This window comes from Rana temporaria, chromosome 4 (assembly GCF_905171775.1).
Source record: "Rana temporaria chromosome 4, aRanTem1.1, whole genome shotgun sequence".
NCBI classification, from domain to species: Eukaryota; Metazoa; Chordata; class Amphibia; order Anura; family Ranidae; genus Rana; species Rana temporaria.
The window spans coordinates 218,387,147-218,414,984 of record NC_053492.1 but is presented as its reverse complement, the minus strand read 5'-3'; the positions used below and the strand labels follow the sequence as shown (position 1 = coordinate 218,414,984).

The following is a 27,838-nucleotide window of genomic DNA, read 5'->3' as shown; positions in this document are numbered from 1 at the left end:
ATTATTCTAAATATTTTGTTTTGTATCAACAAGACAGTTTAATTGAGTCTATGTTGATAGATTATAATTTATATATATTTTTCTCTGTATTAAAATACTGTTGTATTGCACTATATTGCCAAATGTAGCGAGTGCTAGAATTTGTTATTTTGCACAGTGCTCGAGGTTGTTACCTGCAATGATGTAGATGTCAACCCCCTCTCCTTTCTGTGGTTTCACTTCCTGTTTTGAATGACACGCAACGGCTCTGTTATAAGCTCAGCCGTCTCCCATAGTCATTCAGAGACCCATGACTAAGTCACGTGCCTAGTGACGGAACGCGTGGGGGAGGAGCCTATGTTTGACGGGACTTCGATCCTAGTGAGGAGATGAACATACTGAGCGGCAATATATCTCAGAGCCTGTGTTAATCGGCGGTTTTGTGAGTTCATTACCGTCGGTGTAGTCTCTTGTCCATTGTCCTCTGTTTTACAGTATTATGCTATGAGGCTTGTCCTCTTTCTTTTTTCTTCCTTTATATTGAGGTTTTCTGCTTGGATCTTTTTAATGGGAAAGGTCATTGTCTGTCTAATGAGAAGCTCTTGAGGAGGAAACGCCAGCTGTTCACCATAGGGCTGCATATGGGTGTTAACCCATAAGGAATTCATTCCAACATTTCATTGGACTTAATAGTATTTTTTCATAAGTGTTGCTATTTATACTCACTATGTATGATTTATATTATTAACATTTACACTGTACTCACTCAGCACTAGTTAACACTAGCGCTATCATTTACTCATTTCATATTAATTTGGTTTTGTTCACCTATTAGATACGCAGCTTTTGTTATTTGATATTTTTTGCTGTTTTTTTCACGTTTTTGTGGTTTTATATATGGTAGCGCAGTAGTACCATTCCTTTTTGCTCCCATATCATAACTTGCTTCTGAGCATGCACGTTTTTTTACCCCCTCGTTAAAGCGTACACAAGACCGTTTTCTACGACGTGAAAAAGAACGATGTGAAAAACTACGAGGTTCTAAATTTTTAACAGCCATTTTTCTCGTTGAGAAAAATGCTCTGGAGCATACACACAATCGTTTTTCCCGACCAATTTAAAAAATGCCATTTTTCTCGTCATGAAAAACGGTCGTGTGTACGCGGCATTAGAGATAAAGATATTTGGCTTTTGCTCAATCTGTTACTTTTATGTTTTGTCTTTTTTTCCCCCCAAATATTTGCCTCCTCATCCCAAAGATATCCATCCACTCCATGTTTTGTATTGTGCCATTTTATTTTTTATAAAGTCTTCAATTTAGCAGAACAAAACCTTTTCATGTTTGTTCTCTAAAGTTCAGCCCCAGATTAGCTAATTGATTCTAATAGAGAATAATTGTATTAAAATACCTGTGGGATTCTTGAAAGTTCCTGTGGTCTTGTTCCAAGTTAATGGGAATGCAGGCATATGATGCAATCCAAACAGCGTTGAACCTTTTTCTCTGAGTGCTGTAGTGACATGCTGAAAATGGCGCCATGGCAAAGTCCTGAACAAATGTTTACATCACCATGTACAGTGCTCTTTCTTGCATCTCTTTATTAGTCACAAGGATCCAGCGATATTTTCGAGTTCTATATCAGTTCCTTCATTAGGTAACACCAGGGCTGCTGATAAGGCAGTGCAGCCAGCCCTCCTGTACTGGGTACAAGCCCCATCAGTTCAAAAGGGGGTCGGGAACTTGCTGAGCAGGAGGGCAAGCTGTTTTCCCTTACTGCAGACACAGCTATGAGTAAGCACTGATTGTAGTGCGAAACGTCAGCTGTATGCCCCTGTCTTTGCTGTGATGTGTGGTGTTTGATAACTTTTATCAATAAAAGGCAACCGAGAAGTTTTTTCCAGAGTGCGGCTGTCCAAACATTTCTTTCTACAATTGCAGACACTGATCCTCTTCTGCCTTCCCCTGCAGTACTGCCGGCTTCTCTTCTGCTCCCTCCCTCCAGCTGTGCTTCAGCATGATCAGTTATAGCATCTTCACCCCCATCCCTCTTCTTTCAGGGGCCCCACCCTAAGCTTGCCAGCTTCCCTCCTCTCCTGCCGGAAGCTGGTGCAGGCACACAAGGTGGAGAACAGAGGAGGGGGGCCGGTAAACATGTCTTATAATAATGATTCTAGTGTATTTTTAGCGAAAATATAAATTGATATTTTTTGGGGGATGGGAAGAGGGAGCAGGGCCTTGTCAGGTAGGCAGTATGGGGCCCAACAATTTCTAACAGCAGCCCTGGGTAACCGTATAGTCACTGTTGCTGATGAAGGAACTGATATAAAACTGTCCTTGTGGATAATAATAAAGGGGAACTAAACCCACCCATTGCTTCTGCTTTCAAGTTAACTGTCAAGCCATCAAATAGCTGATGTCATAACTGATCACATATGGAGCACCATGGCAACTGCAGATCAAACAGAGGCTAAGGTGACAGAACCTTAGCTGTAAAAGATAGGAGGGTTTAGTTCCACTTTTAGAAGGAACACACAAAGCGTTGGGGATATACATTCTTGTTCTGTTCCATATTCTATCATTCAGTAGAATCTTTTCCAGTTCCAAAGACTACTTAGTGATGGCCGTTGGATTGTATGATTTCACCAGAATCCCATGGTCCACTTACTACAGTGATTCTATAGGCCGGAAAGCAGCATCACACCCCCCTTTCCCCCTTAATTTATAGACCATCTCCCATTTAATTGGTGGTACAAAACAGCCTTTTTAAAGAGGTGCAGATGGTGGCGTGGATGCAAAGAAGGACCAACCCACTCTCATCCAGCCATGGGGATACCAATAAATATATCTGGGGTTCTAGGTTATCTTCGGGGTGGCAAGGCAACCTGTCTTTTCATTTATTTTAGAAAAAATGTTGGGATTGAAAGGATCACCATCAGTGCAGAAACTGACGCCATTTTCATTGTTCTAAAATGCGTTTTTTTTGCCATATTATTGGTAACAATCACTTAGATTGCACTAAGCAGTAAGCACTGAGGGCCCTTTCACACATACAGACAGTATGTCTGTATTTCATCCATCTGTTTTTGGATGAAATATGGACATACATGTATCCCTATAGCCTCGTACACACGACCGAGGAACTTGACGGGCGAAACACATCGTTTTCCTCGTCGAGTTCCTTGTTAGGCTGTCGAGGAACTCGACAAGGCATTTTTCTCCAGGAAATAGAGAACTTGCTCTCTTTTTGGCTCGTCGAGTTTCTCGACAGTTTCCTCGACGAAAATGTACACACGACCGGTTTCCTCGGCAAAGAAATATCTCCCAGCAAGTTTCTTGCTGTTTTTTGCCGAGAAACTCGGTCGTGTGTACGAGGCTTATGGGATAGCGATTGTCAGCGGATGAACACACGATGTCATCGGTCCACTCTATGGTCCAATTCTGCAGAAGGAGGAAAATCCTATTTTCGGTCCGTGATGGTTCGTGTTCATTCGATCCCCCCATAGGGGAGAGCGAAGATCTGACAGGGTGGTCCCTGCACAGTGTGCAGGGACCACCCTGTCATCTTCCGGCTCAGCGGGGATCAACGGAGCGATCTCTGCTGAGCAAGCAGATGAGAAAGGTACGGATCCTCATGGGATCCGTACATGGGAAAGGGCCCTAACCGAGTGAGAGTGTTAATTCTTCCTTCACATTTGACAGTACAACAAGGGTGCTGGGAAAAAGAAAACATAGAAAACTTTTGTATTGGATGTGGAATCAAACATATGAGCAGGTTTGCTCAGTTTGGTCTGTTTTGTAATCCCCTAAAATTACTAAACAATAAAAAAAAACCTGTTCAATGACACAGCCTAAAAATTATTCACTTGGGTTGATTTACTAAAAGGTTCAAGTTGAAAAGTGAATACTCACTTTGAATATTCAATTATGTGCAACCAAAATTAAAAATGGAGAATTTTTAAATCATCAAAACTTTACCTAATTTAGGGCCATGTCACACTACCAATCTTGTCGATAGAAAATTGCCACCTGTGACAGGATCACCGGTCGGATATCACTCTAAATGTGGTTGCTAAGATAGCACCTTATGCCGCGTACACATGACCGTGATTCTTGTCAAGCCTGCCTTGCATACACACCATCAAAAAAAAAAAATGCTCGAGCTAAGCGCGGTGACGTACAACACGTACGACGGCACTATAAAGGGGAAGTTCCATTCAGATGGCGCCACCCTTGGGGCTGCTTTTGCTGATTTTGTGTAAGTAAAAGTTTGGTGAGAGACTATTCGCGCTTTTCAGTCTTCGTACTTTTCAGTCTGTTACAGCGTGACGAATGTGCTATCTCCATTACGAACGCTAGTTTTACCAGAACGATCGCTCCTGTCTCATAACTTGCTTCTGAGCATGCGCATTTTTTCCCGTCGTTAAAGCCTACACACGACCGTTTTTCACAACGTAAAAAAACGACTACGTGAAAAACCACGCGGAAAATTAGAGCATGTTCTACATTTTTAACCACTTAAAGCCCGCCGCACACCTATTTACGTCCACAGAATGGCACGTACAGGCAGATGGGCGTATATATACGTCCCCGCCTTCTAGCGGGTCGGGGGTCCGATCGGGACCCCCTCCACTGCGTGCGGTGGCCGGATTCCCGCAGGGAGCGATCCGGGACGACGGCGCGGCTATTCGTTCATAGCCGCTCCGTCGCGATCGCTCCCCGGAACTGAAGAACGGGGAGAGCCGTATGTAAACACGGCTTCCCCGTGCTTCACTGTGGCGGCTGCATCGATCGTGTCATCCCTTTTATAGGGAGACTCGATCGATGACGTCAGTCCTACAGCCACACCCCCCTACAGTTGTAAACACACACTAGGTGAACCCTAACACCTACAGCGCCCCCTGTGGTTAACTCCCAAACTGCAACTGTCATTTTCACAATAAACAATGCAATTTAAATGTGAAAATGACATTGGTCCCAAAAATGTGTCAAAATTGTCCGAAGTGTCCGCCATAATGTCGCAGTCACGAAAAAAATCGCTGATCGCCGCCAATAGTAGTAAAAAAATAATAATTAATAAAAATGCAAAAAAACTATCCCCTATTTTGTAAATGCTATAAATTTTGCGCAAACCAATCGATAAACACTTATTGCGATATTTTTTACCAAAAATCGGTAGAAGAATACGTATCGGCCTAAACTGAGGACATTTTTTTTTTATATATATATGTTTTTGGGGGATATTTATTATAGCAAAAAGTAAAAAATATTGCATTTTTTTCAAAATTGTCGCTCTATTTTTGTTTATAGCGCAAAAAATAAAAACCAGAGATCAAATACCACCAAAAGAAAGCTCTATTTGTGGGGGAAAAAGCACGCTAATTTTGTTTGGGAGCCACGTCGCACGACCGCGCAATTGTCTGTTAAAGCGACGCAGTGCCGAATCGCAAAACCTGGCCTGGGCATTTAGCAACAAAATGGTCCGGGGCTTAAGTGGTTAATGACCATTTTTCACGTTGAGAAAAATGCTCTGGAGCCTGCACACAATCGTTTTTAATGACCAATTTAAAAAGTTTTATTTGTCACGTCATGGAAAACGGTCGTGTGCACCCGGCATTAGGCTGACCATACATTATACAATTTTCTTAATCAATTTTCTTTAGATTTACCTTCAACTATGAAATGCAAGGGCCTGCCTGATTGCATGCAAATTGAAAGAGTTTAGGTTTGACCTCATATTATATGGTTTTGGTAAATCTAAAGGAAAATTGTACAATTTATGGCCAGCCTTACTTTATGCTATGGTGATGCTCCCTTTCTTGCCAAAGCAGCAAGATGGTGCCCTGTGGCTTCACTCTTGCGAGGGAGGAAGGCTGTACATAAAGGGAGCAGTACTGATTAGAAAATGTACCAGTCACACCTTTGTTATACTGTTGTTGCTGCTAAGGTTTCACCAGTGACAAAATTGTCAGTGTCACATGACCAAAGTGACCTTTCTCTACTCCTTTAATAATCAACCCCATTAAGTTGGTAACTCCCAAATCATTCCATACATGATTTGTTTTTAAATATATTACTATGTTTACTTTGGATCTTACATTTTTAATTAGACTTCAGCTAGGAGTATTAACATGTACAAGCAGCTCCAGCAGGCTCTCTGTTACCAGCATTTTTTACGCCAGTAGCAAAGTCCTACAGTTTTCTGCCCTGAGGATAAGGAATGTATACAGGAGCCTTCAAGATGCTAGGATTAACACTGATAAATGCACATATGGTTGACTTTTCACAAATACAGTTTAGGCTTTTATAGACTGTACAGCATAGTAATAGTGCACAGTATGTATATAATACATTCTAAATAGAGTAATCGTAGCAAATTATACTTGTGGTAAACTAGGTTTTAAATAACTAATCTTTATTAACTGGATGATTAGGTCTGCTTTTTCATACATACCATTTCTTTGGGTATTAGTCATTTAAGTGTTTTTTCACTTAAAAAAAAAAAATTTATTAGACAGAGATTTGTCAGTACGAGATGACCACAGTGTATTTTTACTGTAGTGAACCCGATGCCACATTGTGCCTGTCCCCACGATACCGCTATTAGCTTAACCACTTAAGCCCCGGACCATTATGCAGCTAAAGTACCAGGCCCCTTTTTGCGATTCGGCACTGCGTCGCTTTAACTGACAATTGCACGTGCGACGTGGTTCCCAAACAAAATTGACGTCCTTTTTTTCCACAAATAGAGCTTTCTTTTGGTGGTATTTGATCACCTCTGTGGTTTTTATTTTTTGCGCTATAAAAAAAATAGAGCGATAATTTGGAAAAAAATGCAATATTTCTTTTTACTTTTTGCTATAATGAATATCCCCCAAAAATATATAAAAAACATTTTTTTTCCCTCAGTTTAGGCCGATACATATTCTTCTACATATTTTTGGTAAAACAAAATCGCAATAAGCATTTATTGATTGCTTTGCGCAAAAGTTATAGCGTCTACAAAATAGGGGGTAGTTTTATGGCATTGTTATTAATAATAATTTTTTTACTAGTAATGGCGACGATCAGCGATTTTTATCATTATGGCGGACACTTTTGACACTATTTTGGGACCATTGTTATTTTTACACAAACAGTGCTATAAAAATGCACTGATTACTGTGAAAATTACACTGGCAGTGAAGGGTTTAACCTGTAGGGGGCGCTAAAGGAGTTAAGTGTTCCCTAATGTATGTTTCTTACTGTGTGGGGGGCGTGGCTGGGCGTGTGACTTCACTGATTGTCGTTCCCTATGACAGGGAACAGACAATCAGTGACAGGCTCCTTAGGAAGCACGGGGAGAGGTTTGTTTACACTTACCTCACCCCGTTCTTCAGCTCTGTGACCCGATCGCGGGACACCGGTGGCGATCAGGTCCGCGGGTCCCGTGGGCGCAGTCACGGAGCTCGCGACCCATGGCTGGACTTCTTAAGGGGGACGTACCTGTACGTCCATATGCCCAGCCGTGCCATTCTGCCAACGTATTTAGTTGTGCGGCGGTCCTTAACTGGTTAAGCTACCTGTAAATGAGGTTCTGATTTGTAAAGAGAAACTGTAGAATTGTTTTAATATACATTTGATAGTTATCAGCTTAAAATAAAACTCCAGCCAAAAATAACAAAATAAAATAGCCAATTAAAAAATAAAATTACACAGCCAGCTTTTATTTATTGTAGGTATTTATATATGTGTTGTCAATTTACACAGTGTTTGCATACTGTACATTCACATCAGTCCCTGCCCTCAATGAGCTTGCAATCCAAGGTTCCCATCTCACATAAATGAACTCATACTAGGGCCAGTTCGCCTACCACAATATCTTTGGAGTGTGGGAGGAAACCTGGGGTACCCGAAGCAAACCAACATAAGCACAGAATTTGCAATCTCCATGCAGACAGTGTCTTGACCAGGATTTGAACCAGAGACCTGAGTGCTCCAAGGCAGATATGCAGACCAGACACTTTTTTTCTGCTGCCAGATGTTTCTGATGATCAGTATCACAAAGCTTCGTCCTCTGCTGCTGCCTTTCACCATTTTACCTTCCATTGTAAAAATTCATCCAACACAAAATATAAGTCCCTTTCTGCCTCCTAACTTGTGACCTCCCAGAACCTTATATGTAGGACAGTGATCACTAAATTCAGCACTATAATCACATTGATATCCCTGTTTTTTCCAATATGGCAGGCCTTCAAAGACCTGTGCTCGGTGAATGCTGTTCTTGTGTAAAAGAACAAAAAAATATTCTGTCCGTTTTCATCAGATCTCTCCATAGGAGACAGCGGCGCTGGACAAGTCCCTCCCTGCTCAGTGAACAGAGAGGGACTTGTCATCCGCCGGCTCAGCGGGGATCCACAGAGAGATCTTCCACTGAGCTGGCGGACTCCGTTGCGATGGATCCGCCTAGTGCAGTGTTTCTCAATTCCAGTCCTCAGGCCCCCCCAACAGGTCAGGTTTTCAGGATTGCCATTATTTTGCACAGGTGATTTGATCAGTTTCACTGCCTTAGTAATCACCACAGCCTTTTCATCTGAGGGAAATCCTGAAAACCTGACCTGTTGGGGGGGCCTGAGGACTGGAATTGAGAAACACTGGCCTAGTGTAAAAGGGGCCTAAGAGTTACTCTCCACCAGTTGCCCCACTCAACCCCTACCCTGTAGACTCGGGTCATCAGATTCCACCTATGACAAACATATCACTTTTGTGTATGTTATCCCTCTGAGCTGCCAACTTATATACAATTATATTGATGTTCTTAAAATATTAAAGCTCATATCTAAAGTTTATTAAAGGAGTTGTAAAGGAAAATGTTTTTTCACCTTAATGCAATCTATGCATTAAGGTGAAAAAACATCTGATGCTGCCGCCCCAGAGCCCCCGTTATACTTACCTGACCCCTCGAAAGTCCCGCGCGGTCCCTATATCCTCTTCGCCTCTCAGCCTGGCCGCTGATTGGCTAGAGCGGATGGATTGAGAGCAGCGCAGACATTGGCTGGCGCTGCTGTCAATCACATCCAGTGACGCAGCGCGCCGGGGGGCGGGGCCGAGTGATACAGTGAGCGGCTATGGCCGCTCGCTGTATCACGGGAGCGCGCCCGCAATTAGTGACCACCATGCGAGCTCTCGCATGACTGTGGTGACCTATTGCAGGGAGGACCAGAGACAGCCGCCGAGGGACCCCAGAAGACATGGATCAGGGGCACTCTGTGCAAAACGAACTGCACAGTGGAGGTAAGTATAACATGTTTGTTATTTAAAAAAAAAAAAACATTTCCTTTAGTGACCCTTTAATGGAGTTTATTCATTTACCTATATTCTTGAGCCTTCTTGCTCTAAGACTTGGAGTCTTAACCTGCCTGGCGGTATTCCCGAGTGTGACTCGAGGTGAGATTTTCAAGCTGCGATCGGTAACCCCCGAGTCACACTCCGGCTTGCCTCGCTGGATGCAGAAAGAAGGTTTCTTACCTTTTCTCCACGATCCAACGTTGAATCCTCGCAGTGTACGGCAGGCGGATGTCCGCCCGATGCTGTGTGTTCCCCTTCCCTGCGAGCGTCGCGACGCAGGGGGGCGGAAGGAGGGGGGGCGGCGCGAAATTCAAATCCTATAAGTAGAAACAATGTAATACACAGTAAAACACACTGATATTATTGGATACAATTTAAAAAAAAATACAGTGACCTTTGATTGCCCCCCCCCAGTGCTTTCCAGTGCCCTGTCTGCAGAATTACTGTACCAGTGTCTGTATACTGCACAGCAATAATGGCAAAGCGCGCCTCTACATCAAAATCATTATGCAACCTGCTGCCAAACAGCGACAGCGATGCCGAATCCATTGCGGAGGAGCTTAGCGACAGCGACGTGTGGGAAAGTTCGTCGTCGGATGCAGAAAGCGATGTGATTGACGATCCTGCACCTGTGCCCAGCGATGTGCGGACCTGGTGCGCAATTGATTGCGCTACGGAGCACGTAGCGCCCCCAAGGTTTCCGTTCACAGGATCACCTGGGATAAAAGTGGACATAGAGGATGACAATCCCTTAGAATACCTCACGGATGAGGTGATCGACAAAATCGTTTTGGAGACAAATCGGTATCAAGAACAGCAATCTGCTACCCACCAGCTATTTTCAAGGCGCAGAAAATGGGAGCCTGTGACCAGCGAGGATATGTGGAAATTCCTTGGCCTCCTAATTTTACAGGGAGTGGTGGGGAAACCACTCCAAAGTGGTACTGGACCACAAATAAATTATTGGCCACACCTTTTTTTGGAACTGTAATGTCCGAATATCGGTTTTCATTGATAATGAAATATTTGCACTTTGCAAATAACGAGGAATTCGATGAACGTTCTCATCCAGCTCCAAAGCCTAAAAAAATTTGGGATATTTACCAAATGATTCTGCAGAACTTCCAGCGGACCTATATACCTGAGAGGGACATTATAATTGACATTACAATTATCGCTTTGGGATAAAATCCTTTATGCTATGTGAGTCCAGCTCTGGCTATATCTGGAACTCAGTACTGTATACTGGCAAAGGGACCAAATTCTCCCCGAGATTCAGTGATTAACCAGTTAAGCCCCGGACCAATATGCAGCCTAAAGACCCAAGGTGTTTTTACAGTTCGGGACTGCGTTGCTTTAACAGACAATTGCGCGGTCGTGCGACGTGGCTCCCAAACAAATAGAGCTTTCTTTTGGTGGTATTTGATCACATCTGCGATTTTTAGTTTTTGCGCTATAAACAAAAATAGAGCGACAATTTTGAAAAAAATTCAATATTTTTTACTTTTTGCTGTAATAAATATCCCCCAAAAACATATATAAAAACATTTTTTTTCCTCAGTTTAGGCCGATACGTATTCTTCTACCTATTTTTAGTAAAAAAAATCGCAATAAGCGTTTATCGATTGGTTTGCGCAAAATTTATAGCGTTTACAAAATAGGGGATAGTTTTATTGCATTTTTATTAAATTTTTTTTTTTTACTACTAATGGCGGCGATCAGCAATTTTTTTCGTGACTGCGACATTATGGCGGACACTTCGGACAATTTTGACACATTTTTGGGACCATTGTCATTTTCAAAGCAAAAAATGCATTTAAATTGCATTCTTTATTGTGAAAATGACAGTTGCAGTTTGGGAGTTAACCACAGGTGGCGCTGTAGGAGTTAGGGTGCACCTAGTATGTGTTTACAACTGTAGGGGGGTGTGGCTGTAGGAATGACGTCATCGATCGTGTCTTCCCTATAAAGGGAATGACGCGATCGATGCGCCGACACAGTGAAGCACGGGGAAGCCGTGTTTACACACGGCTCTCCCCGTTCTTCAGCTCCGGGGAGCGATCGCGACGGAGCGGCTATAAACAAATAGCCGCGCCGTGGTCCCGGATCGCTCCCCGAGCGGACCCGACCTCCGCATGTAGCGGGGGGGGTCCCGATCGGACCCCCCACCCGCTAATAGGCGAGGACGTACATGTACGCCCATGTGCCTGTACGTGCCATATTGTGGACGTATATGTACATGCGGGGGTCGGGAACTGGTTAAGGAATGGCAACCGCTTCAGTCCTTTCATTGATAGAGCCCTTGCTCAACCAGGGCTACTGTATCACTACGGACAATTTCTATACGTCCCCAGAACTATACGAGTTCCTTCTTCTGAATAGGACGGACGCTTAAGGGAACCGTGAGGCCTAACCGGCGTGACATGCCATCAGCATTTCCAAATAAAAAACTCGGGAAAGGAGAAGTGGCTGCATGGCAAAAGGGGAAAATGTTGGCTCTGAAGTGGCGGGACAAAAAGGACGTTTCCCTTTTGAGCACGGTCCATAACACCTCGACCGCCATGGTCCATACCAAAGATGGAAAAGATGTTCGAAAGCCACAGGTGGTGTTGGACTACAACCACACGATGGGAGGTGTGGACAGGGCTGACCAGGCCATGACTTTTTACCCTGCAATGAGAAAGCAGCAGAAAAAATATTACAAAAAGATTTTCCGACATCTTTTGGAGCAATGTCTCTGGAACTCCTTCATCCTGCTGAAAAAAAAATGTCAGGTCTATGGTCCATGCAGACTTTATGTGGAAGGTGGCTGAACAAATTTTCCTCAAACACCAAACGCCAACGGCGTTAAACCGTTCTGGACGACAGGCTTCTGGGGTTGTAAATCCTGAGCGACTGACTGGTTGTAATTTTTTGGACCACGTACCACCCACTCAAAAAAAAAACAGCACCCACACGGATGTGTGTGGTTTGCTGCTCCAAGCGCGATGCCAGCGGAAGGAAAATACGCAAATAAACGCGCTACTGTTGTCTCGACTGCGATGTTGGACTTTGCGCCATACCGTGCTTTAAAGATTTTCACACCCGAGACATTTACTGAATTATGATTTTGCACCCCTGTTTGACCCCCCAAAAAATCTGAGTATCTGAATATATTATTTATTAAAATGTATTGAATAAAAAGTATTGTTATTATTAAATTATTATTTGTTATTATTTATTATATTATAATTTATGATTTTGTGTTTTAAACTTTGTCATAGTCTATTAGAGACTCTGGTTTGGACAGATTTAGGTGAGTTTTTCCTAAGAATTACAGGCCTGCAATCTAAAACGCCAAATTTCCATGCAAAATAATGGTACCGCTTTCAGCACCTTTTTTCTGAAAGAAGATTGTCATTGGTCCCAGCAGTTCAGTGATTACTCTCAGTGACAGATGCACCTGTATCACCTAGTTATATATATATATATTTTTTATACTGCTTAATTAATCCAGCTGAATAGCATTTTATCTTGAAGACATAATGCCAACAATGCTTGAGCCCAGGTTCACACTGGGTACGATTTGGTACTATTTGAGATGCGATTTCACATGTCAAATCACATTTTAAATCGGCGGCATTTGCCGGCAATGGCACTCTCCTAATCGGTGCGACCCTGCATTTGCGGCGCTGCACCGATTTCAAAAAGTAGTTCCTGTACTACTTTTTGCGATTTCGGGCCGCGATTTACATTGAACCCTGCACAGATGTCTCTTAAATCGCAGCCGAAATCGCGGCCGAAATCGCTGCGATTTCCAAATCGCGGTAAAATCGCGATTTTACCGCGATTTTGAACTCGCAGCAGTGTGAACCTAGCCTAGCAAATTGTTTTCGGCTAAATCCAGCATTTCATCTTTAAATCTATACATGTACATCCTGAAATGTAGTTACTTGCTACATGACCATACATCCCAGCATTGGAGCAGATAACTTACAGATTGTCAGCTTGAAATAGCGACCATCTGCTGTCTAGTGTACGGGGAGACTAAAATAAGACTTCACCTTCACTGTGTATGAAATACAGTAATTGCTGCACTGGACACAGACTATTCCATCCTTATATCTGTTAGCGGTTACAACGGGGAGGAAAAACATGCTGGGAAGTCAGGGTCTGTTGATGCATTATTTTATAGATAAATTAAATGCTTTGGCATCATACAATGCAGAACTAATGCCAGGATGTACAGTGGCCGATGACATAAGGCATGCATAAATTTGTTTCCAATGTAAATATATTAGAGAAGAATTAAAACTTTGAGAAAACGTTCAGTGTAACCAGCAGAGCTATAGACGTTGAAGTCATCATAATAGTCTGCTGGCAGTTGCCTCAGCTCTTCTTTATCTCCATGGTGAATGTAGAAGTTGATGTTGTTAGCAGCTATACTAACATTATTTATATTAAAGGAGTTGTAAAGCCAGGAGTTTTTTTTAGCTTAATGCATTCTATGCATTAAAATGGATGTAAAGCCACTCTCATCCTTTCTAAACTACTGCCATAGTGCTGATCTATAAGGATATAGATGTCTCCTGCATGTATCCTTACCTGTCAAATGTCTCCCCTTTTTCTGTTTAAAGAACTGAAAAACTGCAGATTCTGTGGGTGGATCTGTTGTCTGGAGCTCTGTGGGTGGAGTTGTGATGTCAGTAGACTCCCCGCTCTCCTCTACACTTCCCTTGTCAACATGCATTTTTTTCTGCGTATTCCTTACACTAAATTCTGCTATGATCACTAACATCCAGTCAAAATCCAGAAAAGTAACCACATGACTTCAGAAAAGGAGTGGGGGTGGGAATTGAAAAATAATGCCTGTCTCCAGGCTAGTGAATGAGATATGTAAATAACCTGTCATTCACAGCAAGGGGGCAGAACGGACTAAGGTTTTTCTCTGTAAGTCCGTTTTATTTCACTGAACAATAAAAGAGGATTGCTCAGAGCTGGATTAACTTTTTGTGGCTAGACTGGGCACAGATGATAGGAAATCGTATACCCTACATTGTGACATCAAAAATAAAATAAAACATTTTCGGGTTTACATCAATTTTAAGATAAAAAAAATCTGTGTGTAGCAGCCTCCCCAGCACCCCCTATTTACTTACCTGAGCCCCATATCTCTCCAGCGATGTCCACGAGTGTCATCGCTAAGACAGCAGCAGTGCTATTGGCTCCTGCAGATGTCAAGTCAGTTAGCCAATCAGGGGAGAGAGTGGGGGGCCAGGTTATGGCTCTGTGTCTGAATGGACACACAGAGCTATGACTTGGCTCAGGTGCCCCCATAGCAAGCTGCTTGCTGTAGGGGCACTCGACAGGAGAGAGGGACCAGGAGTACCGAAGAGGGACCCGAGAAAAGGAGGACTGGGGCTGCACTGTGCAACACCAACTGCACAGGAGGTAAGTATAACATGTTTGTTATTTTTATTTTTATCTTTTAAATGAGACTTTACAATCACTTTAAGTATTATTCAGTCTTGTTTCATGAAAACAGAGCCTGAGCCTGCTGTGTTAAAGACCATTTCTGCCCACAATTTGTGAAGCTTGTCTGACAGAAAACAGGGGGGAGAGAGCTTAAAATATACTCTTCGGTGCTCAGTGAGGAGGGCTCTGAGAGCTGATTGGAGGAAGGCACACACCCACTTCACACAGCACACAGGAACAAAGCTGAGGCTGTCAATCACAAGCTGTGTGCTGGAGATCCCTCCCCTGTCACCTATTTTCTCTTGGTGTCAGGAAAACTTGTCAGAAGTGACTCATGTAGATAGCAGGGGAAGAAGCAGCAGCTATAAATTAGGCTTACTGCTCTTAATTGAGACAAGTACACACTATAGAGGGATATGCTTGGTTCATATTTAATGTCTGAGGTTTACAAGCACTTTATAAACACTTCTGGGGCAGTGATTTTGTACAGTGCCACCATGTTCACTGAGTCACTGCTTTGTAAAGTTGAGCGATGACTGGCTTCCCTAGAACCCTATCGCACAGGTGTTTTAATTCATAGCACCTTATTTTCAGTTTAATTCTTTTTTCTATTACTAGCTCTTTAAATACCGTAGATTATATAACTGGAGAGCGTTTACAGCCATAATGACCCTGCAGGAATCTGAACCACAGTGAATGGTTACCTATGCTTGCGTTTCCTCTTATAATTGGTGTTATGATGACACAAGGCCACACAGCTCTATTGCTTCCCCACCCAGAACTGACATTTGCTAAACTTTCACTATCCTCAGTGATATATGGCATTGACTCACAATATTTTTTCCCATATGGGTGATCTCTCCTCTTTTTCTGACTATTTTATGGGTATCAGATAGAACAGAAAGTAAAGGGAAATCTTACTTCCTACCTATTTAATGGGTGTCAGACAGAACAGGAAGTAAAGGGAAATCATCTTACCTCCTGCCTATTTGATGGGTATCAGACAGAAGAGGAAAAATCTTAAAATCTTTTTTTTATGTCACAATGTAGAGAATAAGATTTTCTATCATCTGTGCCCAGTCTTGCCACACAGAGTTAATCCAGCTCTGAGCAATCCTCTTTGTATTGTTCAGGGAAATAAAACAGACTTCCAGATAAAAACCAAAGTCCTTGCTTGAGTGACAGGTTATTTACATATCTCGTGCACTGCTTGTAGACATACACAGCTTCTGTAAAAAGTGCTCAATTCACATCCCCCTCCCCTCTTCCCTCCAGGTCTATGTATATTCTGATGGCTGTTGCATTTTCTCAAGGCACTGAACTGTGACTCACCCCATATTTTGAAAACATTTAATCAAAACACAGGGGAGGGGATGTGAATTGTGCACTTTTTTTCAGAAGCAAGGACTTTGGTTTTTATCTGGAAGTCTGTTGTATTTCACTGAACAAGAAAAGAGGATTGCTCAGAGCTGGATTAACTCTGTGTGGCAAGACTGGGCACGGATGATAGGAAATTTTATACTGTATATTGTGACATTAAAAATAAAAGGCCATCAGTTCCACTGGATTTTAGCTAGGGGTATCAGAGTAAAGGGGGCTGAATACAAATGCACACCACACTTTTCAGATATTTATTTGTAAACAAATTTGAAAACCATTTATCATTTTCCTTCCACTTCACAATTATGTGCCACTTTGTGTTGGTCTATCACATAAAATCCCAATAAAATACATTCATGTTTTTGGTTGTAACATGACAAAATGTGGAAAATTTCAAGGGGTATGAATACTTTTTCAAGATACTGTATCTTTTTGTTTTCTGTCTGTTTAAAGGGTGTCAAAAAATAACAGCCAATAAGAAGACTCCCCCTCCCCAATAGTAATGTAGACATATATAAAACATATTTTATAGTATAGACCAGTGGTCTTCAAACTTTGGCCCTTTATTATTCCCCCCCACTGTCAGCAACAGTGAGGCATAGTTCCAGCTATTGACACTGACGACAGGGCACTCCCATTGACACCATTGATGAGGCACTATTCTTCCCACTTATACCAGCGATGGGACACTATTGCTCCCACTGACACCAATGGTAGGACACTGTTCCTCCCACTGACACAAAATTGGGGTACTAGTCCTCCCACTGATACCATTGATGAGGCACTATTCCTCCCACTTATACCAGGGATGAGACACTATTCCTCCCACTGACACCAATGATGGGACACTATTCCTCCCACCAACACAACATTGGGGTACTAGTCCTCCCACTGATACCAATAATGAGCCACTATTTCTCCCACTGACACCAATGATGGGGCACTATTCCTCCCACCTATACCAGCGATGGGACACTATTCCTCCCACTGTCACCAATGATGAGACACTATTCCTTCCACTGACACAACATTGAGGTACTAGTCCTCCCACTGATACCAATGATGAGCCACTATTTCTCCCACTGACACCAATGATGAGGCACTATTCCTCCCCCTAATGCCAAAGAGGGACACTGTTCACTTCTAGTAACACCAGAACATTTTCTACTCCAGCTGGCTACTGTCCTGCCCCCCTGAAATCTGAAGGACAATAAACTGGCTCTTTGTTTAGAAAGTTTGGAGACCCCTGGTATAGACAAATCGCTAGATTCATATAGAGCGCCGCAACTTTAAGGCGGCGTAGCGTATCGTATTTATGCTACGCCGCCTTAAGTCAGAGAGGCAAGTACTGTATTCACAAAGTACTTGCCTCCTAACTTACGGCGGCGTAGCGTAAATAGGGCCGGCGTAAGCGCGCCTGATTCAAATTAGGATGAGGGGGCGTGTTTTCTGTTAATGTGGTGTGACCTGACGTGATTGACGTTTTTTACGAACGGCGCATGCGCCATCCGTGTACATATCCCAGTGTGCATTGCGCCAAAGTACACCGCAAGGACGTATTGGTTTCGACGTGAACGTAAATTACATCCAGCCCTATTCACGGACGACTTATGCAAACGACGTAAAATTTTCAAATTTCGACGCGGGAATGACGGCCATACTTAACATTGACTAGGCCAGCTATTTGATGGAATAACATTACGCCGGAAAACGCCTTACGTAAACGGCATATGTTTACTGTGACGGGCACACGTACGTTCGTGAATAGGCGTATCTAGTCATTTACATATTCTACGCCGAACTCAACGGAAGCGCCACCTAGCGGCCAGCCTAAATATTGCACCCTAAGATACGACGGCGCAGGCTGTCGTATCTTAGCTAGGTTTAAGTGTATCTCAGTTTGAGAATACACTTAAACTTAGGACGGCGCAGATTCCGAGTTAGGTCGGCATATCTACTGATACGCCGGCCTAACTCTCTCTAAATCCACCTAATAGGATGTAAATGTGGAACTAATCTTGAGTGCCAATTTAAAAGATTTCCCCCTCAGCTGCGATCCAAGTGATGGGCGTCCAAAAGAAATTTTTACAATTTGTCATAAATAAATAAATTTGTTGCAGGTGGACTTTCAATTATATCATGGCTATTTAATAAGTTTTAAACTTTGTACGTAAAAAGCCGTAACGAAACACTTTTTACTGTAGCCACCTCAACATATCCATGGCTGTATTTCGCTTTAAAAGCCGACAATAATGGTAAGAAATTACCTTTTGAATGGCACAAGGTATTTTGACTTGGTTCTCCTTTCTGTTTGCTCATATCAGTAACTCTAGGTAATGGTTCCAAAGGTTAATACGATTTGTGCTATGTGTCAGGAAGTTGGATGAAGTGAAATTAAAAGGCCTCTGACACTTTTCAGTCACATGGCAAGTGTCCTGCCTTGGAAAGGTAATCGCTCTCGTTTCATATTTTAGCACAGAGGCAATTATGTGTTTGTCTAAGAGGATTGGTGGCCAGAAATAAGTCAGCGTCTAATCAGACACAGGCCTGGACTGGGCACTTTGCCATGACATTTATTACGTGTGCATTTCTCAGCTACCAACATGGCTGCTCACTGCAGAGCTAGGGAATGATCTCATGGAGAAGTCAGGATGCTTGGCTTACTTTGAAGCTCTCTGTACTGGACATATAGGATATATCTGCCAGGGTCATCTCTTACATTGAAATGTAACTTGTCTTCTATACAAATGGGAAATGTGTGTGGATGTGTGCGAGCTCAGAAGGAGGAATACTATATTGATCCTGCCAAGGCTCCTTTTAGCCCTGGAAAGAATTCTTCAGGCAGAAGGTTTTTTAGAAGAAGAAAGTCCGACAAAAGGAAAGAGGCAGAGAACTTCGATGGAGCAACGGCAACAGAAGCTGAAGCAGAGAATAACGGAGATGGATATAGCCCTGAGGATTTCTTTCTGGGTGTCAGTACCAAAACCTCTCCAGTTGCACAGCGATCATCAAAGTATGTCTGTAACATCCCATCGGCAGACGCGGACAGCCTGGCCGCACTTCCCTCGGAATCATACAGTTCAGGCAGTGTTGAACTGACTGCCCAACGGGAACTTTATCTGGAAAACATCAATTTTGCTGTGAACAGAAATCTTTCTTTCCCAAACATTCCAAATAAATTAACATTCCTTCCCAACACAGATGCCTGTTATGAAAAAACGGCATCCGACCTAAGCTCTGTTGACTGTATTATAGCAAAGGAGACAACTAGTACAAATAGCTGTTGTGATACAAATGGTGAAAGTCATGTAAACAGACAAGAGGAAATGAAGAGCAATGATTGTTTGGTGTACGCAAGGTATTACAGTGCTGCAGAGCTAGACAGGCCCTCTTATGTGTCTACTTTACCTTCCATTTCAAGAGACGACTTGCTGTCCTCTTCTTGCCCAGCATTGCAGGTAAACATGACAGACCATAATAAATATTATCGTTTATGCTTATTTTCCTATGACAGTGACATTTGTGAACACCTCTAGAAAATGAATAATAGAATTCAGAATATTCTAAAGTATGTCTAGTGCTGATCCTGCGGCTTTTAAATGGCTTCGACCTTCAGGTGCATGTTTCAGTAAAATAAAAGCACAATCCAGTAAATGACAGTCCTACTAGTATTTATAGCACTGCTCTATATGAGACACATTTCTATGACCTTTCTTTGTTGTATCGCGTGCAAAGAAAACATTAACCTATATTGGCCAGTTCAAATATTATGACCTTTCTTTACTGTGAGAGATCTAGCATGATAAGGGATTCTTTACTGTGAGAGATCTCGCATGATAAGGGATTCTTTACTGTGATAGATCTAGCATTATATATATATTTTTAAATCTAGTATTAAAAGGTGTTATTTACTGTGATAGATCTTGCATTATAAAGGGGTTCTTTACTGTGATCGATCTAGCACTGAGGGATTCTCTACTGCGATCGATTTAGCATTATAAGGGGTTCTTTATTGTGATAGATCTAGTATTCTAATGCCCTGTACACACGATCGGTTAATCCGATGAAAACAGACTGATGGATTTTTTCATCAGATATCCGATGAAGCTGACTTTCATCAGTCTTGCCTACACACCATCAGTTAAAAATCAAACGCGGTGACGTAAAACACAACGATGTGCTGAGAAAAATTAAGTTCAGTGCTTCCGAGCATGTGTCGACTTCATTCTGAGCATGCGTGGATTTTTGACCGATGGATTTCCCCACAGACGATCGTTTTCTTCTATCGTTTTTTTTAACCATCAGAAAATTTTAAAACAGGTTCTATTTTTTTTCACCGATGGGAAAAAAAACGATGGGGCCCACACACGATCGGTTCGTCCGATGAAAAACGGTCCATCGAACCGTTTTCATCAGACGAACCGATCGTGTGTACAGGGCATAACAGGTTTGGAGAACTGTAAGCACATGTCACTACAGATGTGTGGTTACATGCATACAGCAGCGCTTTCTGTAACCCTTTTATTGACTTGTACAGGAAGTGTCCAAGGCTGCTCATCTATCCCGAGTAGAAAATAAAGGATAAAAATGGGAGGGAAAAGGGGAAGATAGGGGGACAGTTGGGACTTTATATGAAGCACACAGTCTAGGGAAAACAACTATCAATAGAAGTATAATAATAATACATGTTTATTAGGTACAAATAAACCATAATTGCATAAAAAAGACAATAATTGATAGTGTTTTGTATATATCCCATAACATTTTATATATTTACACATGCACGTATATTGTAAGCATATCGCAGAAACAACTACAATGGTGGAAAAGTGAGGAAAAGATGATCCACACTCCAGTGGAAAAGGCCTCCAAAATCCCAGATCTGCATAGGTATAATTAGAAAGAGACTCTGGGGTGATGGCATCTCAATCTTAGAGCCCTTTCACACTGCCAGCGTCCGAAAAATGCTGGTAAAGCGTCGCTAAAACTAGCGGCGCTTTACCAGTGTTTTTTGAGCGCTAGCAGGGCGCTTTTAACCTCCGCTAGTTGCCGAATAAAAGGGTCAAAAGTGCAGCTGCCAAGGCGCTTTGCAGGCACTTTACATTAATTTCAGTGGAAAGGGGCGCTTTAGGAGCAGTGTATTCACTGCTCTTAAAGCGCTGCAAAGAAGCTGCTTGCAGGACTTTTTTTGTTGCCTTGTCAGTGCACTCAGGCTTTCACATTGGTATTGCAGATGAGGCTTCTTTCATGCGCTTTACAGGTGCTTTTTTTAGCGCTGAAAAACGCCCCAGTGTGAAATGGGTCTTATGCCCTGCACACACAGTCGGAATTTCCAATGGAAAAAGTCAGATGGGAGCTTTTCATCAGATATTCCGACCGTGTGTATGCCCAATCGAACTTTTTCCGTCCGAAATTCTGACGGACTTAGATAGAGAACATGTTCTCTATTTTTCCGACGTAAAAAATTCCTATTGGAAAATCCGTTCGTCTGTATGGAAAAGCATGCATGCTCAGAATCAAGTGGTCGCATGCTCGGAAGCATTGAACTTAATTTTTCTAGGCTCGTCGTAGTGTTGTACGTCACTGCGTTCTTGACGGTCGGAATTTGGTGTGACCGTGTGTATACAAGACAGCTTGAGTGGAATTCCGTGAGAATTCTGTCAGAAAAACTATTCGAGTTTATTCCGGCGGAAAAAACGGTCGTGTGTACAGGGCATTAGAACCACAAAAACTAAGTAGGACAAAATGTAAGAATAGTAGAAGACATATAGGTACAACCATGGCTTATAACTAGCTCAATACGTTTCGTGGTTTGGTATTACCACTCTTCAGGAGCAGGAACGTGATGTATGTCTAAAATGGGATGCAAAACAATACATAAATAATTGACATGTGGCAAGTGAAAAGCTGCACAAATATAGAGATGGAACCAGTCCCATAGTAATACTTAGACAGGTATCCTGTGTAGGGAGACATGTCGTGGTTCATTGAACCAAGAGGTCCACCGGTAATGCTAGCCACGGGAACCGAGGGAGCGTGTGTCAAGACCGCAACCCACCAAAAAGCCCCCCTATACCATGGACAGCATCCATATTCGCTAGATCCCAGTGGGAATGGAAATATATACATAATAAGATAAAAATAGTAGCTCATCTATCCCATTGCCCATGTAACTGCTCAGATGTGTGGTTACATGCATACAGCAGCAGCATATTATTTGATGTTAGATGAACTTCAAATGTCTGCCTATAATCTGTTGTGGGCAGACTTTTGTAAGTAGGGTCATTCTTTAGAATTTGGCAGATGAGCTTACCACCTGTAAATACTGTGCTGCAGATAGCCTGTGTTGTTGCTTTTGGAATAAAATATAAATTTTTAATTTTGAGTTTGAATGTATGGAAATGTCTCATGATAAACATGAACATGGTTTATTTATTCTAGATGGGGAATTTTCACTAGCACAATATGCTGTTTTATCAAGTAAATTCACACTGATTGGTAATACATGTATTAATATATACAGTATGTGTATCTTCCTAATATATGAGTAAGCTCTTTATGCTGGTTACGGTCTGATGTTCTGGTCTAGCAGCCAAAACTTCTGGTGTATAAGAATGAATTCCACACAAAATGATTTTTATTTTTTTGTCTTTTACAGTTTGCAGTGTTTGAAATAGACCTAAAAGCTAAATGTAAAAATATATAATCCAATGGGTAGTCCTGTAAAAGCAAAGCCAAATATAGCATATTTAAAAAAATAAATAAAAAAAAAAGCCCAATCAGAAGATAGATAAAAAAAAAAAAAACAATAGATTAATATTCTGGTTGCAGGCAGCCTAAAAAAATTCTCTCCGGAACCATTTTGAGACATGTGCTTTTTAAGTGCATTTTTCCTTACTAGGTTCTAATGCCCTCTTCTAACATCCCTTTTAATTCTTTGATTTTCATACTACCATTCCCTACTCCTCCAATATTTTCACTGTATAGTCCACTAAGTGCCACATAGCTGCTTCAAAACTCTCTGAGGATGGCTTTTTTCCTCCACCACTATCTGTTCTTTGCTATAGAAAGGCTATCACCCACTTGTCTGTGGCCGGCTTTTCCTTAGAATTCAATGGAGATTTCAGTATGCATGTGCAGGAAGAGCTTGGGCACTGGGCACACAGCAAAGATCTCGGCAAGGTGTGTGGACAAGTAAGTCTGAAATTTGGAAGGGGTGTTGGGGAAGATTGTCAGGGCCTAATAAGGATAACTACAGATCTTTTAATCTTTTTTTACTCCTAGTGGGTATCTGCATGGCAGGAGGCTGTCAAGGCTGCCAATAAGCAGGAAGTGAATCTGAGTTTTTTTTTTAATTGTCTTAAAAATGTGACTGCTATCCTATAATGAAACAGGGGAGGGTGGGACTAGAAGGGTAGTTGCTGAGGCTAACCCTACAAATAATTATTGCCCAACTGCGTATGGTGGACTATCTCATTACTGATACACAACAACATAATGCTTATATAAAATAAGTTATTTATTACATATAAAATTACATACAAAATCAATTGTTTTTAAAAAGAGAAAGAATTGGATAATCAATGAACAAATACTCAAGGTTCCTCCAAGAGGTATCTGTTGAAGTGCTGTAAAAAATATTGCGCTTATTTAAATGTGTGAAGCGATCAAAAAGTGTTATACCACACAAACAGAGACCAAGTCCTGTCGTGACGAAACGTAGGGAGGCGGTGTTCTGACGTCACCGCATTTTTCCTCTACCCGGATACGGGCTGTGTATGCTTAAGCTGGCCGACTTTTATGTGCTCTGCAACTTGAAACGAATTGTAAGTGTATTTTCACTTATTTTAAACAAATAAATTAAGGTTTTACACTATGTGAGCCCCTTTTATTCCTACATACCCTCGGATGGCTTATCGGGAGTCCTTCTAAGGATACGAGATACGAGGTTTCCATCACCTGGGCTTCCTATTGGACACTATCCATCCATTTCTCTTACCATGCTGTTTTTGATCTCTTATAATCTGGAGATCAACTCCATTCGGTAAGAGGCTTGATTTGACTGTGGTGGAGGTTCTTTCTTTCAAGCACTTTCTCATGTGGATTTGATATACATCTGGGAGACTGTTTATACACATTTTGCCTTGGTGGACTTATCAACATGCAATTTATTATGAACATTTACATGTTTTCATATACTCTATATTTTTTCATTTAGCGCAATCTTTTCTCTTTTTGCATCTGTTGAAGTGCGTCTCATAAATTGATCTTTCCTCTACTAGTATCGTGGTACACACACCGCTTCCTTAGGAGGACTAGTCTATAAGACAGATAATTGTATTAGGCACAAAACAAAACAAATAAACTACAATTCAACAATTTAAACAATTATAATTCAGCAAATGACATAAAAAACTGATTGCTCACCCGACAGGTCAGTGACCAGATGTGGAGCCAGGCCGCTCGAACAAAGAGTCCCACACTCCCCTGTTCCTCTATGCTAATTTGGATGATGGTAGTTATTTTTTATGTCTAGTTAAGTCCCCTGCTATCTGAGGCCATGCTCAAAAAACTCTGCTATCCTATAATGTCATCAGCCCCCCTAACCACCTCAATACTGGGTACTTTCACCCCCTTCCCAAAATAATTTTCAGCTTTCAGCGCTGTCACACTTTGAATGACAATTGTGCGGTCATGCAACACTGTACACAAATTAAATTTTTATCATTATTTCCCCACAAATAGAGTTTTCTTTTGGTGGTATTTGATCACCTCTGCGGTTTTTATTTTTTGCGCTATAAACAAAAGAATAGTGACAATTTTGAAAAAAAAAGCTATATTTTTTACCTTTTACTATAATAAATACCCCCCAAAAATATATATAAAAAAATGTTTTTCCTCAGTTTTGGCCGATATGTATTCTAAAGAATCACAATAAGCGTATATTGATTGGTTTGCGAAGTTATAGTGGCTACAAAATAGGGAATAGATTTATAGCATTTTTATTTATTTATTTTTTTACTAGTTATGGCGGCGATCAGTGATTTTTATCATGACTGCGATATTGCGGCGGACACACCGGACACTTTTGACACTATTTTGGGACCATTCACATTTATACAGCGAACAGTGCTATAAATATGCACTGATTACTGTGTAAATGTAACTGGCAGGGAAGGGGTTAACACTAATACTCCAGTCCAGAATCAGGCGGTAAAGCTTGCATTAAATCTCAGAGGCCACTGCCCCACCGCGAGACATCAGGCTGCCCTGCATTGGCTGCCAGTTGGTCAGAGGGTGCGTTTTAAAATTTTAACACTTGTTTTTAAAGCGTTTCACGGGCTAGGACCCGCCTATCTATGTGAGAAATTGAATAGACATGGATGGAGCTGCCAATTCCGTTTGGAACAGCCAAAGCGTCGGCTGAAAAAATGGGGGGGCAGGGCTTTTTCTGTCCTTGGCCCGAGAGAATGGAATCTACTTCCCCTAAGTCTAAGGCTCCATTCACACCTAGGCAGACAAATTCGCGGCGTTTTGTTTCGCCGCAAATCGCGGTACAAATAGCGGCGTTTTGTACCGCGATTTGCGGCGACAAAACGCCGGTATTGTCCGCCTAGATGTGCCCCAGATTGACCCCCTCTATGGAGATGCTTCCCATCTCCTAGCCGAAAGCCGCCTGAAGGCGGCAGGCGACAGGCGTCCGGCGTTCGGCGTGGAGATGTGAACCATCTCCATAGAGGGACATGTGTTTTCATCCCTCTGGCGGCAGCGGCGTAGCACTACAGGCGTTAAAACGCCTAGATGTGAATGGGGGCTTAGACAGAGTCTTGACCTACCCACATTCAGGAGGGATCTAAAAACCTATTTGTGGGCAGAGGCAGATTGATAGGAAGAGTGAGGTTAGGGTCATTCTAGAGGGAAGCACTGTTCGATCTGTTTGTGTGGGGAATTGTGTGTTGTCTCTCCTCTGGTCTTATGTGATTTCTATGGTTTTTGTACTGTTTTGGTTTTATGGTGTTATATTGTTGTTTTATTAGTTGATTTTAATTGTGGTACATATTTTATATTGTTACTATGTTAATTTATGCCTGTAACACTCGGTTGTGTTGTGAATTGTTAATGTCTGGAAGCGTTTCGATACCTACGGGTGATTCTACGCTATACAAGCAATAAGCAATAAACAATAAACAATAAACAATAACACTGATTCTAACTGTAGGGGGAGGGGACTGACTGGGGGAGGTGACCGATCGTGTCCCTATGTACAAGGGATACACCATCGGTCTTGTCTCCCTGACAGGACGTGGATATGTGTGTTTACACACACAGATCCACGGTCCTGCTCAGTTACTGGGCATTCGCAAGTGCCCGGCGGGCATCGCGGCTGCGTGTGCCCCCTAGTGGCTCAGGAAGGCGAAGACGTCATATGACGTCCGCCCAGAACGAGAGGCTTATCGTCCCGTCATCATATGACAGTGGGCGATAGGCTAGTGGTTAAAAAACTCTGCATTCCCTGATCCTTCCAGTTCAACGTTTTCCAGATTTGCAGGCGTAATATATCACTGGGGAGAATGCTGTCAGTAATTATAAGTAAATCAGTAGGAAGAAATTTTGTTGGAAAAGATAAATGTATTTTAGAATTACATCTTCATATAGTTGCCTCTTCTGTTCAACCATTGTGCCCATGGCATACTTATTGTACCACAACGTCTACTTGTACAAGCACATGTACTTTCTTTAGTGGGTCACTTTAAGAAGATCACTTTAAGCAAAGCATTTTTTTTTTATAGAATTTGTTATAACTGTTTATGTCTTGCTTTACAGATTTCTGACATCCATGTTACTGGAGAGTCAGAAGATATGTCAGCCAAAGAAAAACTTCTTCTTTGGACACAGCAAGCTGCAGAAAGCTATGGTGGAATTCGCTGTGAAAATTTTACCACATGCTGGCGAGATGGACGACTCTTTAACGCCATCATTCATAGATACAGGTGAGTGTATAATATTGCTTTATAGGTTTCTTGGCAATAAAGACATGATGACTTGAGGTGTGTCTGCTGCTTTTTGTATAAACTATGTTCAATGGTTAAAGCCTAACTCATTATATATAATTTTAGGTAAAGTGGGATGGTAAGAAATCTTTCAAACCAGAACACAAACAGAAACACTTTCCTAGCACCGTGGGGATAGAACTTTTAACTGTTTTTATTTCTGTCTGCACTCTCCTGTCCTTATCTCCACTCTGTCTTATAGCCAGATTCTCAGAGACTTACGTCGGCGTAGATACGCCGTTGTAAGTCCGAATCTGCACCGTCGTATCTTTAAGCGTATTCTGGAAACCAGATACGCTTAAATTTGGATAAGATACGAGCGGCGTAAGTCTCCTACGCCGTCGTATCTTAGGGTGCATATTTACGCTGGCCGCTAGGTGGCGCTTCCGTTGTTTTCCGCATTGAATATGCAAATGAGCAAGATACGCCGATTCACGAACGTACGTACGCCCGTCGCATTTAGTTACGCCATTTACGTAAGACATACGCCGGCGTAAAGATAAAGCTGGTCTCTAGGTGGCGCAGCCCATGCAAAGTATGGACGTCGGAACAAGCGTATCTTTTTACGTTGTTTGCGTAAGTCGTACGCGAATAGGGCTGTGCGTAAGTTACGTTCACGTCGTAGGCAGTGTTCGACGTATCTTAGGCATTC

The 27,838-nt window shown here is 42.1% G+C and overlaps 1 protein-coding gene across 21 annotated transcripts in view; it reads left to right on the top strand.

Annotated features, from left to right (window-relative positions):
- Positions 1-27,838, top strand: part of DST (dystonin) — a 690,084-nt gene that overhangs the window by 305,669 nt on the left and 356,577 nt on the right. For 12 of the 21 annotated variants that reach the window (XM_040349874.1, XM_040349879.1, XM_040349866.1 and 9 more), the window contains one exon: positions 26,960-27,126. In XM_040349874.1, coding sequence (XP_040205808.1) covers positions 26,960-27,126 — 167 coding nt within the window. Of the gene's footprint in view, positions 1-18,708; positions 19,594-26,959; positions 27,127-27,838 lie in introns of those variants that run through there. The other 9 variants (XM_040349869.1, XM_040349868.1, XM_040349862.1 and 6 more) reach the window with 5 other exon arrangements.